This window comes from Hesperophylax consimilis, chromosome 29 (genome assembly GCF_061612785.1).
Source record: "Hesperophylax consimilis isolate HC1 chromosome 29, BYU_Hcon_1.0, whole genome shotgun sequence".
NCBI lineage: Eukaryota > Metazoa > Arthropoda > Insecta > Trichoptera > Limnephilidae > Hesperophylax > Hesperophylax consimilis.
This window is the reverse complement of record NC_142864.1, coordinates 18,648,638-18,667,130: the sequence shown is the minus strand read 5'-3', so window position 1 is coordinate 18,667,130 and position 18,493 is coordinate 18,648,638. Positions and strand designations below refer to the sequence as shown.

Sequence of the window (18,493 nt, the reverse complement as noted above, 5' to 3'; positions counted from 1 at the left end):
ATCCCTATCCTCGTTATAATACTGGAGATTAAGGGCCCAGTATTATATCCTGTAAACATCAATACGTTAAATACAGTGGAACCTCTCATAACGAGCACTTCCCATAACGAGTAATTCGCGAAACAAGTTAAACAGATTGTGAGAATATTGCTCCCTTAACGTGCGACATTTTGCATGATGAGTAACCCAGAAAGGGAATGTCCCACCTTCACGTCAGGCACTTGTGAGCCGGGACTTCCGCACCAGTGCGTCAGTCTCTGGTTAGCACTCGTTCCGCTAGCAAGTTAGTATCGCATGTGATCACATATTTTTCCAAACTTGGTTTCAGACATTATTTGTATTTTTTTTGTTCAAAGTTTAATAACCCTTGCAAAAATCTCCATGAAGAAAAGCAACAAAAAAATAAGAGAATAAAATTAACTGTAGAAACGAAATGTAAAATCATGGCTGATAGCGCGTACATACAATCAGTCTATGTTAGGAAGTAAGAGCTTCGTAGATGCACGCACAGATGGCAGTGCATAGAGCTTGCGTGGAAGTCCGCAAGATGGAGCCAGTGGCCAGTAGTCGCCAGGGCCAGTGGTAAGGCTCTCAGATAAACTTACTGTTTCAGATTCCAATTAGCCAGCTTCTAGTTAGGTCAACTATCGAGTCACCATTAAATTACGCGGAGTAATAATAAAGAACCAATTATTATAATCTCCTTCCACGACGAGGTGGAGAACTGTTTGTGCGAACACAACAGTCTACATCAACGATTTGCACTATCCTCAAGAACAAGGACAAAATTTAAAGATAGCCATCTCCTTACCTTGCCCACTTCTTCGGTACGCCAGGTCCTTCCATCCTAACTCGTCCCATCTCATTCCCCTTCCCACTTCTTAGGTACCCCAGGTCCTTCCAATCTAACTCTTGCCATCTCCTTCCCCTGCCCACTTCTAAGGTACGCCAGGTCCTTTCAACCCTCAATCTTCCCATCTCATTCCCCTCCCCAATTCTTAGGTACGCGAGGTCCTTCCAACCTAACTCTTCCCATCTCATTCCCCTCCCCACTTCTTAGGTACGCGAGGTCCTTCCAACGTAACTCTTCCCATATCATTCCCCTCCCCACTTCTTAGGTACGCGAGGTCCTTCCAACCTAACTCTTCCCATCTCATTCCCCTCCCCAATTCTTAGGTACCCCAGGTCCTTCCAATCTAACTCTTGCCATCTCCTTCCCCTGCCCACTTCTTAGGTACGCGAGGTCCTTTCAACCCTAACTCTTCCCATCTCATTCCCCTCCCCAATTCTTAGGTAGGCGAGGTCCTTCCAACCTAACTCTTCCCATCTCATTCCCCTCCCCACTTCTTAGGTACGCGAGGTCCTACCAACCTAACTCTTCCCATCTCATTCCCCTCCCCACTTCTTAGGTACGCGAGGTCCTTCCAACCTAACTCTTCCCATCTCATTCCCCTCCCCACTTCTTAGGTACGCGAGGTCTTTCCAACCTAACTCTTGCCATTTCCTTACCTTGCCCACTTCTTAGGTACGCCAGGTCCTTTCAACCCTAACTCTTCCCATCTCATTCCCCTCCCCAATTCTTAGGTACGCGAGGTCCTTCCAACCTAACTCTTCCCATCTCATTCCCCTCCCCACTTCTTAGGTACGCGAGGTCCTTCCAACCTAACTCTTCCCATCTCATTCCCCTCCCCACTTCTTAGGTACGCGAGGTCCTTCCAACCTAACTCTTCCCATCTCATTCCCCTCCCCACTTCTTAGGTACGCGAGGTCCTTTAAACCCTAACACTTCCCATCTCATTCCCCTCCCCACTTCTTAGGTACGCGAGGTCCTTCCAACCTAACTCTTCCCATCTCATTCCCCTCCCCACTTCTTAGGTACGCGAGGTCCTTCCAACCTAACTCTTCCCATCTCATTCCCCTCCCCAATTCTTAGGTACCCCAGGTCCTTCCAATCTAACTCTTGCCATCTCCTTCCCCTGCCCACTTCTTAGGTACGCGAGGTCCTTTCAACCCTAACTCTTCCCATCTCATTCCCCTCCCCACTTCTTAGGTACGCGAGGTCTTTCCAACCTAACTCTTGCCATTTCCTTACCTTGCCCACTTCTTAGGTACGCCAGGTCCTTTAAACCCTAACACTTCCCATCTCATTCCCCTCCCCACTTCTTAGGTACGCGAGGTCCTTCCAACCTAACTCTTCCCATCTCATTCCCCTCCCCACTTCTTAGGTACGCGAGGTCCTTCCAACCTAACTCTTCCCATCTCATTCCCCTCCCCAATTCTTAGGTACCCCAGGTCCTTCCAATCTAACTCTTGCCATCTCCTTCCCCTGCCCACTTCTTAGGTACGCGAGGTCCTTTCAACCCTAACTCTTCCCATCTCATTCCCCTCCCCACTTCTTAGGTACGCGAGGTCTTTCCAACCTAACTCTTGCCATTTCCTTACCTTGCCCACTTCTTAGGTACGCCAGGTCCTTTCAACCCTAACTCTTCCCATCTCATTCCCCTCCCCACTTCTTAGGTACGCGAGGTCCTTCCAACCTAACTCTTCCCATCTCATTCCCCTCCCCAATTCTTAGGTACCCCAGGTCCTTCCAATCTAACTCTTGCCATCTCCTTCCCCTGCCCACTTCTTAGGTACGCGAGGTCCTTTCAACCCTAACTCTTCCCATCTCATTCCCCTCCCCACTTCTTAGGTACGCGAGGTCTTTCCAACCTAACTCTTGCCATTTCCTTACCTTGCCCACTTCTTAGGTACGCCAGGTCCTTTCAACCCTAACTCTTCCCATCTCATTCCCCTCCCCACTTCTTAGGTACGCGAGGTCCTTCCAACCTAACTCTTCCCATCTCATTCCCCTCCCCACTTCTTAGGTACGCGAGGTCCTTCCAACCTAACTCTTCCCATCTCATTCCCCTCCCCACTTCTTAGGTACGCGAGGTCTTTCCAACCTAACTCTTGCCATTTCCTTACCTTGCCCACTTCTTAGGTACGCCAGGTCCTTTCAACCCTAACTCTTCCCATCTCATTCCCCTCCCCACTTCTTAGGTACGCGAGGTCCTTCCAACCTAACTCTTCCCATCTCATTCCCCTCCCCACTTCTTAGGTACGCGAGGTCCTTCCAACCTAACTCTTCCCATCTCATTCCCCTCCCCACTTCTTAGGTACGCGAGGTCCTTCCAACCTAACTCTTCCCATCTCATTCCCCTCCCCACTTCTTAGGTACGCGAGGTCCTTTAAACCCTAACACTTCCCATCTCATTCCCCTCCCCACTTCTTAGGTACGCGAGGTCCTTCCAACCTAACTCTTCCCATCTCATTCCCCTCCCCACTTCTTAGGTACGCGAGGTCCTTCCAACCTAACTCTTCCCATCTCATTCCCCTCCCCAATTCTTAGGTACCCCAGGTCCTTCCAATCTAACTCTTGCCATCTCCTTCCCCTGCCCACTTCTTAGGTACGCGAGGTCCTTTCAACCCTAACTCTTCCCATCTCATTCCCCTCCCCACTTCTTAGGTACGCGAGGTCTTTCCAACCTAACTCTTGCCATTTCCTTACCTTGCCCACTTCTTAGGTACGCCAGGTCCTTTCAACCCTAACTCTTCCCATCTCATTCCCCTCCCCACTTCTTAGGTACGCGAGGTCCTTCCAACCTAACTCTTCCCATCTCATTCCCCTCCCCACTTCTTAGGTACGCGAGGTCTTTCCAACCTAACTCTTGCCATTTCCTTACCTTGCCCACTTCTTAGGTACGCCAGGTCCTTTCAACCCTAACTCTTCCCATCTCATTCCCCTCCCCACTTCTTAGGTACGCGAGGTCTTTCCAACCTAACTCTTGCCATTTCCTTACCTTGCCCACTTCTTAGGTACGCCAGGTCCTTTCAACCCTAACTCTTCCCATCTCATTCCCCTCCCCACTTCTTAGGTACGCAAGGTCCTTCCAACCTAACTCTTCCCATCTCATTCCCCTCCCCACTTCTTAGGTACGCGAGGTCCTTCCAACCTAACTCTTCCCATCTCATTCCCCTCCCCATTTCTTAGGTACGCGAGGTCCTTTAAACCCTAACACTTCCCATCTCATTCCCCTCCCCACTTCTTAGGTACGCGAGGTCTTTCCAACCTAACTCTTGCCAGTTCCTTACCTTGCCCACTTCTTAGGTACGCCAGGTCCTTTCAACCCTAACTCTTCCCATCTCATTCCCCTCCCCACTTCTTAGGTACGCGAGGTCCTTCCAACCTAACTCTTCCCATCTCATTCCCCTCCCCACTTCTTAGGTACGCGAGGTCCTTCCAACCTAACTCTTCCCATCTCATTCCCCTCCCCACTTCTTAGGTACGCGAGGTCTTTCCAACCTAACTCTTGCCATTTCCTTACCTTGCCCACTTCTTAGGTACGCCAGGTCCTTTCAACCCTAACTCTTCCCATCTCATTCCCCTCCCCACTTCTTAGGTACGCGAGGTCCTTCCAACCTAACTCTTCCCATCTCATTCCCCTCCCCAATTCTTAGGTACCCCAGGTCCTTCCAATCTAACTCTTGCCATCTCCTTCCCCTGCCCACTTCTTAGGTACGCGAGGTCCTTTCAACCCTAACTCTTCCCATCTCATTCCCCTCCCCACTTCTTAGGTACGCGAGGTCTTTCCAACCTAACTCTTGCCATTTCCTTACCTTGCCCACTTCTTAGGTACGCCAGGTCCTTTCAACCCTAACTCTTCCCATCTCATTCCCCTCCCCACTTCTTAGGTACGCGAGGTCTTTCCAACCTAACTCTTGCCATTTCCTTACCTTGCCCACTTCTTAGGTACGCCAGGTCCTTTCAACCCTAACTCTTCCCATCTCATTCCCCTCCCCACTTCTTAGGTACGCGAGGTCCTTCCAACCTAACTCTTCCCATCTCATTCCCCTCCCCACTTCTTAGGTACGCGAGGTCCTTCCAACCTAACTCTTCCCATCTCATTCCCCTCCCCATTTCTTAGGTACGCGAGGTCCTTTAAACCCTAACACTTCCCATCTCATTCCCCTCCCCACTTCTTAGGTACGCGAGGTCTTTCCAACCTAACTCTTGCCATTTCCTTACCTTGCCCACTTCTTAGGTACGCCAGGTCCTTTCAACCCTAACTCTTCCCATCTCATTCCCCTCCCCACTTCTTAGGTACGCGAGGTCCTTCCAACCTAACTCTTCCCATCTCATTCCCCTCCCCACTTCTTAGGTACGCGAGGTCCTTCCAACCTAACTCTACCCATCTCATTCCCCTCCCCATTTCTTAGGTACGCGAGGTCCTTTAAACCCTAACACTTCCCATCTCATTCCCCTCCCCACTTCTTAGGTACGCGAGGTCTTTCCAACCTAACTCTTGCCATTTCCTTACCTTGCCCACTTCTTAGGTACGCCAGGTCCTTTCAACCCTAACTCTTCCCATCTCATTCCCCTCCCCACTTCTTAGGTACGCGAGGTCCTTCCAACCTAACTCTTCCCATCTCATTCCCCTCCCCACTTCTTAGGTACGCGAGGTCCTTCCAACCTAACTCTTCCCATCTCATTCCCCTCCCCAATTCTTAGGTACCCCAGGTCCTTCCAATCTAACTCTTGCCATCTCCTTCCCCTGCCCACTTCTTAGGTACGCGAGGTCCTTTCAACCCTAACTCTTCCCATCTCATTCCCCTCCCCACTTCTTAGGTACGCGAGGTCTTTCCAACCTAACTCTTGCCATTTCCTTACCTTGCCCACTTCTTAGGTACGCCAGGTCCTTTCAACCCTAACTCTTCCCATCTCATTCCCCTCCCCACTTCTTAGGTACGCGAGGTCTTTCCAACCTAACTCTTGCCATTTCCTTACCTTGCCCACTTCTTAGGTACGCCAGGTCCTTTCAACCCTAACTCTTCCCATCTCATTCCCCTCCCCACTTCTTAGGTACGCGAGGTCCTTCCAACCTAACTCTTCCCATCTCATTCCCCTCCCCACTTCTTAGGTACGCGAGGTCCTTCCAACCTAACTCTTCCCATCTCATTCCCCTCCCCACTTCTTAGGTACGCGAGGTCCTTCCAACCTAAATCTTCCCATCTCATTCCCCTCCCCACTTCTTAGGTACGCCAGGTCCTTTCAACCCTAACTCTTCCCATCTCATTCCCCTCCCCATTTCTTAGGTACGCCAGGTCCTTCCAACCTAACTCTTCCCAACTCATTCCCCTCCCCACTTCTTAGGTATGCCAGGTCCTTCCAACCTAACTCTTCCCAACCCATTCCCCTGCCCACTTCTAAGGTACACCAGGTCCGTCCCAATTGGATTTAACTGGAGTTTCTCTAAGGAATGGTATATTTAATTTAAGGGTATGACAGCTTAAAAAGGTAAGTTTATAGTTTAGACCTGAATTCTGTTGGACTTGTTATGGATCTTAGTTCCGGAGGGAGTTTATTTCAAGCCTTCGGCCCAGATGCTCCGAAAGCGCGTTCGCCAAACTTAGTATTTGGCTTGCGCTTAGGATCCATCAGACTGCCTACAGCTGCGTTATATCCATGTTCGACTGTATGTATTATTTTGAAAGATATAGCTGTTCATAACAAAATCCATTTTCTCGAATGGGACCCTTGTTTTCGTCCATATAAAGTGTGTTAAGATAAAATAAAAACATTTTTGATTCAGTCAATTGTTGTCTGATATTTTTTTTACTTTTGGACTCTACAGCTTGAGGCCGAATAGTAATAATTGGCCAGATACTATAATACTTCTAGGGATTAAAACAATGGTACAATGTAGGATAAAAATAAATAAATAAAACATTTTAAAATTATTAATTTAATTACAAGCATCCAAATTAACATACAACCAGAGTGGTCTGTCCTTGTACAATTATTATTCCTTTAAATACACCGAGTATCGCGCGGACGAAACAGCCGTCACGCGGGCGTACGCGCGTGGCAGCGGCAACTCCGCTAGCCACGCATGGCGCAATAGCTGGCCGCCTTCTACCATAGACGATGCGATACATAAATCATACTTACATCTGCTCTAAAAACCGACAAATACAATAATAATTATTATTATAAAATATCCAAAATCATACGGAAAACGTGACTTGTGTGCGCGTGATAGTTTTTAAACTTATTATTCGTCAATCATTTCAAACAATCTTCGCAATTATATAAACAAATCAGATAATTTGATTAAGCCATCCAAAAATTAGACCACCTAAATATAAGTTGTTTTTTTTTTGTAAAATGATTATATGTGTATTTTAATTGTATATGAAATGGAAAGAGTTTGTTCAAATGATGATTAATTTATACGTACAAGTTGTTTTTCTGATACATGAAAAGCGATTTTATTGTTTGTTAGTTTTACATTTCATCCTTTAGTGCCACCATTTATCAGAAACAACAAAAAAGAAAAGTATTGAAGACGCAAATTGAAAAATTATTTTTAAAGTCAAAATAAGGGCAAAATTGTCAACAAAAATAAAAATGTCAACAAAGACAAAATTGTCAACAAAGACAAAAATGTCAACTAAGACAAAATTGTCAACAAAGACAAAATTGTCAACAAAGACAAAAATGTCAACAAAGACAAAATTGTCAACAAAGACAAAATTGTCAACAAAGACGAAATTGTCAACAAAGTCAAAAATGTCAACAAAGTCAAAAATGTCAACAAAGTCAAAAATGTCAACAAAGACGAAAATGATTTTTTATCGACGAGAGCAAAATGGCGGTGCTTGACGGTGGTCCGTGGTAGGAAGAGGTCAATAAACCAATCGTTTCATGTCTACCACGAGTAAGTGCAATATTATTAACTCAATTTTTGTTGTTGTTTTCGCTTTCATAATATTATCACTTCTAGAATAATATAATATATATATACTTATCTTACATGGACAGGGTTCTTAAACTTAAAAAACTACTTACCTAAGTATATTTATAAACATACAATATGTGTAGATATTTTTTTTCTAGAAAGTATTGGTGCCAAATCGGCATTTATAGAGCAGTTAAATTTTATTTTCCCTTTTTTACAACTGTAGGACAGGATAATGTAGAGAAAATATACTTTTTTACATTTACATATTCCGAGCAAAGCGTGACGAGTTAGCAGCGCAAGCGTAAAATTATTTTATTTTAACATTAGTGGAAAAAATAAATGCCTTTCTTCAAAAGAATGTTTTTTTTTTAAATGACGAGTTAAATGCAAGTAAATAAAATATTATATCTTTTTTTTTTTAATATTTTGTGGAAGTGTTTATTTCTGTGAAAACATTTTAAATTCAGATCAACGAGAAAACTTAAATTTATTTTTAAAAACTTATTTTATAAAAAAAAATGGCCGATTATTTTAATGCAAAATTTCAATAAATTTATAATTTTTTTTTTTAATTAATAAAAATTATGGCAACATTTTAACACAAGTAATAATAATAAGTTGGTACTTAACTAAATTATTTGAAGGTTTTATTTCAATTGCATATTATTTACAGTAGAAACTCAATAATCTGGCACTATCTAAATGATAATATTAATTTTGGGATTCAATAGAAAATATTGCAGGAAATACATATTACCTTTTTAAATTAACCCCTCAAATGATTTGTTCGCTTTTGGCAACAGTTCGTAAGTCTCATAGAAATCGTTGTCTGCTTTACCGTCATGGTAAAAACGATGTTAAAAAGAGAAAATACAATGCTTTATATTCAAATCTAAAAGTTAACCATAAAAGAATTAACATGTATGACTCTACGAATGAAAAGTTTCCGATCACAATTAGAGAAAATATTATGAAACTTTGTAAATTTTTTATATAAATTGACATAAAAATTGGCAGGCAATAATGTTTATAATAATTTGGTGTAATAAAATGTGTTTTTTTTTTCATTATAAGTAATTTTAATTCAGTTTTTGACGACAAACATAAATTGAGCCATTTTTTAATATTTAAAAAATTATATGTTTATTTCTGATATTAAAATTTGAAAACGTAATTCATCACCTTTTAAAACCATATTTTAGTTTTTGGACACATTCAGAAATAACGCATTTATTTGGGATTTATTGTGAAGCGGAAACACACACAAATTGTCCGACTTTCTCGCGGCATCTTTGAGAAATACAATGGTCAAGAGGACTCCTGAGGGTTAAGACAAAAATAGTTAATATTAATATTTTTTTATTTTTCAGTAATACATACTGCACCATCAAGTTTCAAGTGATGCCAGACTAGTGAGATTTCACTATAAACACATTTTAATCAGCCTATTGTAACAAAACTAACTTGTTCTAGACATTTTGTGAAACGGTTTAACTTCAACAGATAAAATTCATTAAATTTAATTTAAAACAATAGTTCATTACTTATTTATTTAAACATTTGAAAAAACTAATCTCAAAACGTAAAGTTGCCATTTAACCAGTTCTAAATTACATAAAACAAATATTATTAATAATAATAATAATAATTATGGGTATATTTGTTTATGTTAACATTAAAATTATGTTTAAAATGTAATAAGTTTCATAATTATAACATATTGTGTTAAAGAAGTATATAATGTGTTTACTGGTTTTCTAAGGGTGTGTAATCACACGCGAGCTGACCTGCCGAGCTGAACCACGACTTACGCGAAAGGAACGAAGCAACCGCAAATGATGCGAAACGCCGCTCGTGATTGCTTCGTTCCTTTCCCGCAATTCGTGGCTCGGCTCGCCCGTTTTTTCTCGTATCTATACGCAACATAAAATGCAACCAAAAAATGCACAGAATTTAAAATGAATGAATGTATAAAAATATTAAAAATTCATTTTTTAAAAGGAAGAAAAATAACACAAAGATAAATACTGATTAAAATAAATAAATAAAAATAATACTTGGATAATACCAACATATAAAAAGAATTTCTAAATACTTTATAAATATTCTGTTTTCATAAGCACCACAGTTAAAATATTACAGAAATCAAATTGTTGATTTATTCAATTCAAGTTGATACAAATAATGTTATTACAGGTTTATCAAAAAAAAAAGATATCAGCATGCTTTCAAAAAATACTTTACTATAATATGTCACTATTTTGTTGCATAAAAAACATTGATCTTGTATGTTTCAATGACATAGTCCAACAACACTTGAAAATAATATTTTTAATCAACATGGTTTGATTAGAAAATTCAATAACAAAAACATGAATGAAAACAAAGTAACATGAATTTAAAATGTTTTTTGTGTTGCAGTATCGCAAAGGGTAAAATATCAAAGATGGCAAAGTTCATAATTTGTCGCAAAAATCATTTAAAGTTTATATATTTTGGGGTTATACAGAACACTCTGTTAATATTACCATCTCAACATTGATAACGGAGAAACAATCTGTGAAAAGGCTTTTCTACTTGTTGTAAAATCAGTTGACTTAAGTTAGGTTACTTGTAAACTAACCTAACTTAAGTTAGGTTACCTGTAAATATATATATATAACTTAAGTTAGGTTACTTGTAAATTCAGGTAACTTAAGTTAGGTTATCTGTAAATATATGTAACTTAAGTTAGGTTACTTGTATATTCAGGTAACTTAAGTTAGGTTATATGTAAATATATGTAACTTAAGTTAGGTTACCTGTAAATATATGTAACTTAAGTTAGGTTACTTGTAAATTCAGGTAACTTAAGTTAGGATACCTGTAAATATATGTAACTTAAGTTAGGTTACTTGTATATTCAGGTAACTTAAGTTAGGTTACATGTAAATATATGTAACTTAAGTTAGGTTACTTGTATATTCAGGTAACTTAAGTTAGGTTACCTGTAAATATATGTAACTTAAGTTAGGTTACTTGTATATTCAGGTAACTTAAGTTAGGTTATCTGTAAATATATGTAACTTAAGTTAGGTTACCTGTAAATATATGTAACTTAAGTTAGGTTACTTGTTAATTCAGGTAACTTAAGTTAGGTTACATGTAAATATATGTAACTTAAGTTAGGTTACTTGTAAATTAAGAGAACTTATTTAAAAACTGGCTGAACTTTACCATCTTCGACAATGTAACCCAGTTATTTAGATAGTTATTAATTAAAAACTTCAATACAACATCAAAAATCATTGCATCACAAAATAAAATTCACATTACTAAAGATATTTGATAGTTTATTTTCCAATAAACTTATAAGAAAATGTAATACATATTTTATATAAATATACATCAACGTACAACATACCTACTGCTATGTTTACTTTATTCAATGAATGACATTACATAATAGTGTTACATTTTCTATATATTATAAACATAGATGATTATGTGGTTTTTTGTTAATAAAATTGCTTCATTCATTTTTTATATACTTAAGTTCTCATGCATACGTCATCCAATTTGTTTAAACTTTTAATTTAATATTTAGAAGATATACAATATATCGTAGAGTTTACCGCAAACAGATAGGATATAAAAAAAATTAATAAGCTACCAAAAATAATCTCAAAAAAAAGCTGTCAAAATATTTATTATTATTTTTATTAATTTGCATGTGGAACATTTTTGTTTCAAAAAAGCTTTCGCCGCGTTTTCCCGATCAGAAAATTGATAATTCCATAAAGATATGTCATATTTTTTACATAATAAATGATTTATTTTTTTACATATCCTATCGGCGCGTAAAACCGTGCGATAACTTATAAAACTCAAAATACAGATACGTCCAAACAGTGTTCACTAATACAGCGTTTTAGGTTTTAGAAACATCGCATTGCGCAAAACTAATTTGTGCGCACGCAAATTTGATTTTAAATATATGCGTAATTGGAGTTTATAATAGCAATTTGTAACGATTGATTACGACGTAACGCAGCATTTTAAAGAAAGTTTTTTCGAGATACATTATGAGAACTCTTACGTCAAGTTACGATAGCAGAAAATACTTACAGTTATTTTATCATCGAAGGAGATTTACGCAAGATTGCGTAACGCCACAGAAAAAACCGCAGTTAAATCGAACAAAAATTTAAATAACGACAAACTTTATCCAAAACCGCCGAGCTATTATTTATCTGTAACTTTATAAAAGTTACGTATATGCACAGATGTATACATCGATATTCCGGACATGCATAAATGTCACACTCATATATGTGACATAGCAGCTAAAGGATTAAATTCTGTTAGGTTAAGTTACAATTCAAAGAGTTATCTTTTACAAGAGATAACTCCAAACATATATTTAAGGTATTAATGGAAAGGGCATCATGCAAAATTAAACAATTCCCGTACAGCGGTTGGTGGAACGTATACATACAGAATATGCTTTAAGTACATTTAGTAGAAAATTAGCCAAACCTTACACATACAATAACTATACACCATTTTGATAAAATGTTGATATGAAATTTAAATTGTCAAGTGTCAAGTTTCATTTAGTATTGTTTTTTTTTTTACATTTAGGGTGGATTAAATTTAAAAGCTCTGTTGTTATTCATTTTCAGTATATTTATGAACAAAAATAGTTTATACTTACTGCATACTAAGTACAGAAAATTAAAAAATGCAAAAAAAAAATTACAAAAAAAAATTTTTCAACCCATTGAGTGCCATAGTGATTTTATGTACGCACGAGCGTAATTTTTTTTTTTTTTTTAGCTATTGATATTCTTCAGGGTTTTATACGTGAATCAATTCATTTGCAAAGTAAATATACATTTATGTTTATGTAACTTGTTTTTAGAGATAGATACATACTATGTAAAATAGAAATATAAGTAAGTAGGTAATGTTATACATATCAATAATGAAAATTACAACAAGTCATCTAGAGATTTAGAGTTGGTTGTTCAATTGTAAAAAAAGCTGCTAAGGTGAGAGGTTTTACTTGCGTAATATATAATATATTTATTTTATCATTATTAATATTATTATTTATTAATTACTTTTAGTGTGCAAGTGTGACGGTGTTTATAAGACAATCTTGTGTTTCACTCTAACACCAATATTAAACGCACACGGCGAAAAAACATTGTGAAAAAATTAAGGAAAACCATAATTTTTTAAATGTAAAAAACGAAGAAAGAAAAAAAAAACGCGTAAATTTTTATTTTTATTGCACACATTTAGATATTATAACAATCAATAGATAAAAATTTATTTCTTCATACTTCTATCATAATCATCATTAGCCCTTTTCCATCCACTGGCGGATGAGGGCCCCCAAAGCTGCATATTATAATTTCGACAGGGTGATTATACACTGGAATGTGTTAAGTATATAATAATAAAAGCATAAGTAGTTTTGAATACATTTCTGTACAAAAGTTTTTTGTAAATATTTTAAAAAAGATTGTAATTAACATTTAAATTAAATGTAACATTAAAAAAAAAATTACAATATGAAAAAATGTTACATTCGAAACAAGTAAAAATGCATAATAATCAACAATGTCACATAAAACTTGATTCCGGCAAAAATAAGAATCCTTCGTAATGGACAAAATTTTATAATATGGCACACGCAAATTTTAAAGAATTATATAATATCAACAATTCAAATTAAAGAACAATATAATTATTATCAGAATAAAGTTTCCCTTAATTTTTTCACGTCATCTTTGACGCTACAATCGTCCTCCCATGTTCGAGAATGTTTCGCAGTGTTCGACGGGAAATGTCACAATGATTATGTAATGTTGCATGAAATTACGTGCGTGTAAATCAGAAGAAAAAAAACACATTTCCCGACAAAACCAAGCCTGGGTGAGCTGTAAAGGTCCGGTGTCATATTATTATGAAAGAATTGTAACACTTCATGTGCAATACAGAAAGCAATGTAACACTTATCCTTTATTAGAGACAGTAATGTAACACTCCATGCAGAAACAACAGCTGTAACTAGTTTTATTAGAGAAAGTAGAGCATCACACTACGCTTTAATACAGAAAATGTAACAGTTCGTGTTTCATTACAGAAAGCAATGTAATAATTCATGTTTCATCACAAAATACAATGTAACACCTCAGGTTTCATTACAAAAAGCAATGTAACACTTCATATTTCATCATGAAAAGCAATGCAACACTACATGCGTTATTACAGAAAGCACTTCCAACGAGATTTTTAACTTTAGAAAAATCATGTTACATTACATTCGGCGTTTTAAAACCTCGTTACGTTACATTACAATCCCAAATGTAACAGTAAGAATACTTACAATAATATGACACTAGGACACCCCCAAAATCCCCATCAAATATTATTTTTACATATAATATATTTTTAGTTTTAAGTACACAACATTCACAACAATCAACTCCGTCCAGCGCCCCTCCTCTCCCCACTTGTCTTCGGACCCTAGGACCGCCTATGCTACGAAGAAATGAGCGCTACAACTAGCTGTCTACATTGTAGAGTTGTCCCACTCCAGCTGGTTGACGTTCTTGTACTTATTACGATTCTTTATTATAACTGAAAAAAAAACAAAACATATTATATATTATTATTAAAATTTTATATTTTATCATTGAATGATTTAAATAATTAGACCCTTTTTCCACAGGGATGCGCGCATACGCAAGTATCAGATATTCGACGATTTAAGTATCTTGAAGACTAAAGACATACATCTGTGGGAAGATTAGTACACAGGCACGTGTTGCCGACTTTTGTAAACTCGTCGGTGACACCAGTCTCACAAACAGCCGGTCGCAGTTGTTACCACTCTCGTCGTCGAGACTTTTAACATGGCAGAGCGATTTATAAATATGATCTAGCAAAATGATTGACGAGTCACTTGTGTTGAGACATTTTGTGAGAATGCGTGTGCTTTATATCAATGCTAGGAACTAAGCAGTCGACATAAAATGACTACTACAATAGTTGTAAATGAGGATATGAAAGCTAGTTTTGACGATTAGAGTAGCGATGGGACATGAATCATTTTATTAAGAGCCATGGGTACCAGTTCAATATTTTCGTACGGCTTAAAGAATGGACGAGGCCGTGAGCTCAGAGCATATGAGAATAGAATACTGCGCTCGCACGATACGACTACCCAGTGTAGGCGTGTGAATGATCCTATGGTACCGGTTGGTACCGGTATGCCGCCTCATACCATTTTCTCCTGATAAACTATAGTAAGATTTCAACTAAGCCGTGGTACAGTTTACCGAGAGTCATATGAATACGGCTCATTAAAAAGGGCTAGCTCAATAGTCCGGCTCGTCTATGAACGACTCATTTATGAACGACTCATCTATGAATGACTCATCGCAAGTTTCGAGTGGTGGTGGCAACACGGGCCTCGTGATTTGCATAGCGATTAACACAACAAGATGTTTGCGACGTGAATACACAACATCAGTATCAGATACTTGCGTATTCCTGTGGAAGAACGGCCTTATTCTTACAAACTTTTAGATGTAATCTAAATTGAAAGAATTTCATTTCAAAATATTACGAATGTTAACAGACTTCTTTAAAAATCGACGTGTAACGTTATGTTTTTTCACATTTGATTGACGGTAACTGAATTTTTTAAATTTGAACTTTTATCGTTAATCTGCGATTTTCAGCCCATTTAAGGTTTTAGTCAAAATTCAATCAACTACCTAGCGTTACTGTTATGTTGTTAAGCTTGACGCCTAATAAAAATTTTATCAAAATCTGAAATGGGCCGAGAAACAGCGTTTAACCGGAACGGCTCAGATGTAAAAAAAAAATTCAAAATCGATTGTCGATTTGATCAAACAGTCAAATGTAAAAGGTTGAAAAATTCCAACCTTTTTGAGGTAATTGATGACCTTTGTGTTGTGACATTTGATCAAATAAAACTAGAAATTGATCAAATGCTTACAGGCCGAGAAATTAAAAAATTTATGGCTGATTTAAGGACAGTAAATAACATGATATTAAGGAGACGAACCGTCATGATCTTCGTCATCTGAAGAGTCGTGCTGACAGTCAGAGTCCGAGTCGGAGCAGCTGTCTCCCTCTGAGCTGTCTATCTCTCCCCCTTCCTCCTCGTTCTAAATGAGAAAGAACATAAAACATTATTAATAAAAAGCAAATAATTTTGTCACTATAATGTATTGTTCCCCGATATTTATCGATTCCCCTTGGCCGGGAGACCTATTGGCCTTCGGCCCCTTAAATAGCGGCATAGTTTATAATTGGAGGCCCACTTAATTTACTATCTGCTTAACATGAATGGCAAACGACCATCGTGGGAAATGCCCATCTCATACAGGACCCCACCAAGAGACAGCCTGAATACGAAAGAAGAAGACTGTAATGTAAGCAGAAGTTATGAATACCCAAAGACAACTCGGTGAATTTCATTAACCCATTGATCCCAGACTTATTAACCTCTTGTGAGCCGCCGTTGCTAAATATATAAGTAGCCATTCTGAGGAATATACTTATAGTAGATTACATACTATTTTTGTAAATATATAAACACATTATCTGGGAAGACCGTACAATTTACAAAAAAACATTATTTTTCAAAAATTAAGCAAGTTATTGCGAAAACCTATTAAATTGGCCCCCACCTCAGAGGCAATTTTGTATCAAAAATTGGAAATCTGCATAGATACTAAATTTAATATTATTCAAAAAATTTAAAATTTATTTCTGTATTGGATCAAATGATTGAAAAAAAAAATATTTCAACTTAAAGTTATTTATGTAAAAATGTGGATATGTATAAAAAATAACATCACAATTTTTGACATTTCTAATTTACAGGCATAAAAAAGTACACTCTCTAAAATTAAATTATTATTTGCTGTAAAGAAAATAGGCCTATATCGTCTTTTGGGATGGTGTTTTTTAAGGAAAGGTATGAGGATTGGGTAGGAATGTAGGTAGAAATGAAGGTGACTCACAGTCTCCATAGGGTTCACAGTGATGGTGAGGGCCGAATCGTCCCAGGTCATCTCGTGGTCGGCGGAGGCGGGAGGCACGGGAGCCATGCCGGGGGGCGGGCAGCGCGAGCGGCGGATCCTCACCAGCCCCACTCCGGCGCCCAGCAGCAGGAAGCCCACTCCGATCACTCCGATTAGCAGCGCCACATGATCTGAAAGAGAGAAACAACAGTCAGTTCAAACATAATATTATTTATTTATTTGCAAAAACAGTACAAAAACCAATACATTGCAAAAGCGGTAAACAAATTATGGAAGAAAATTTTATACATAAGTATACAGTTAAAACAAATACAATATTTCGCACTTAAAGTCGTTGTAGGACATATGGAAAATATCCAAGTTAGCTGGAAGGGAGTTAATTAACCTAGTGAGTCTACCCAGGGGCATTCTGGACCTGGGAAGAATTAAAAGCCTGTGTTGGCGGCCTCTCGTGAAATTATCCGGGACATAAAGTCCTATTTTTGACAGAATGTCTGGAATTGATAGTAAACCATTCAGAAGCTTGTAAGCCATCAACAATAATGCGACGTCCTGTCTGGAACTAAGGCTGCAGATACTCAGCATTCCCGAGATAAATGCTGTTGGAAACAGCCATGGGTAAAAACCAAACTCTCTCATATAGAGGTATCGTAAAAAAAAAAATTGTATTTTCTCGACCATTAGTACTTAGACAGTGTCCTCTGGCCCCCATACCTGAGATCCACTCTCGAGAATGCTACGCACTAAGCTAAAGTAATAGCAACCCTGAGGACAATGGCATGTCACATTTTGGTGATGATATTCGGAGGGTCGTTTAGAGTAAAGGAGTTCTGGGAAAGAAATGATCTGAGGATCAGTATGTTCACAATTGACATATGAATCAACCCTTCCTCACTGCAGTGAAGGAAAGAGAGTTTGGCTGGAGAGGCAAAAGGTCTCCCTCAAGTTGATTCTCTCTATCTGCCTTGCAGCCGGTGCGCAGACACATCCATCACAAAGAACTGGACAACACCACTCTCATCACCACCCTTCATAAGTCACCAAGCGTAGCAAACCACTTGGGATAACCTACGCCAGAGGTTTGGTTACCCATTGAATGATCCCCGGGGTTGCACTACCCATACCCGCCACCCAAATCAAACATTTGTTGGTGTCCTTTGCATAGCTCTCAGCCTGGTTGTTATGATGAACTTATTTTGTTTTGTTTTTGAATCTTTATTTAGATGTATGCAAATTTTTTCATACATCTAGTAGGAAAATATAAAAAATACAAAAAATAACAATTACATTTTAAGAAAAAAAGATAAATACACAAAATTATATTATATAAGATATCTAGGTGACTAAAATAATATTGGTGAGTATGTTCAACAATCAAAAATTATTTTTTACATAAAAAGCACATGTCCTACGAAAAGTGCTAAGGCTTGTGGCTTCCTTTATGACATTTGGTAGGTTATTATAAAGTTTTAGCCCTTTATAAAACGCGCTGTTTTGTGTGCATGAAAGTTTAGTTTTGGGAAGCCTAAAATCTCTGCGTCTTCTCGTAGGATAATTGTGAACATTTTCATGGTACATAATATTTCTTTGCAGATAATTTGGGAGCATATTATTTTGAAGCTTATACATCATTGT

The 18,493-nt window shown here is 38.0% G+C and overlaps 1 protein-coding gene across 1 annotated transcript in view; it reads right to left on the bottom strand.

Annotated features, from left to right (window-relative positions):
• Positions 1 to 6,769: 6,769 nt before the first annotated feature.
• Cals (calsyntenin 1) overlaps positions 6,770 to 18,493 on the bottom strand; it is an 88,117-nt gene continuing 76,393 nt past the window's right edge. The window contains exons 18-20 of the mRNA XM_089649349.1: positions 16,838 to 17,028; positions 15,874 to 15,976; positions 6,770 to 14,417 (exon numbers count right to left, since the gene is read on the bottom strand). Coding sequence (XP_089505475.1) covers positions 14,350 to 14,417; positions 15,874 to 15,976; positions 16,838 to 17,028 — 362 coding nt within the window. The 3' untranslated portion in view covers positions 6,770 to 14,349. The remainder of the gene's footprint in view (positions 14,418 to 15,873; positions 15,977 to 16,837; positions 17,029 to 18,493) is intronic.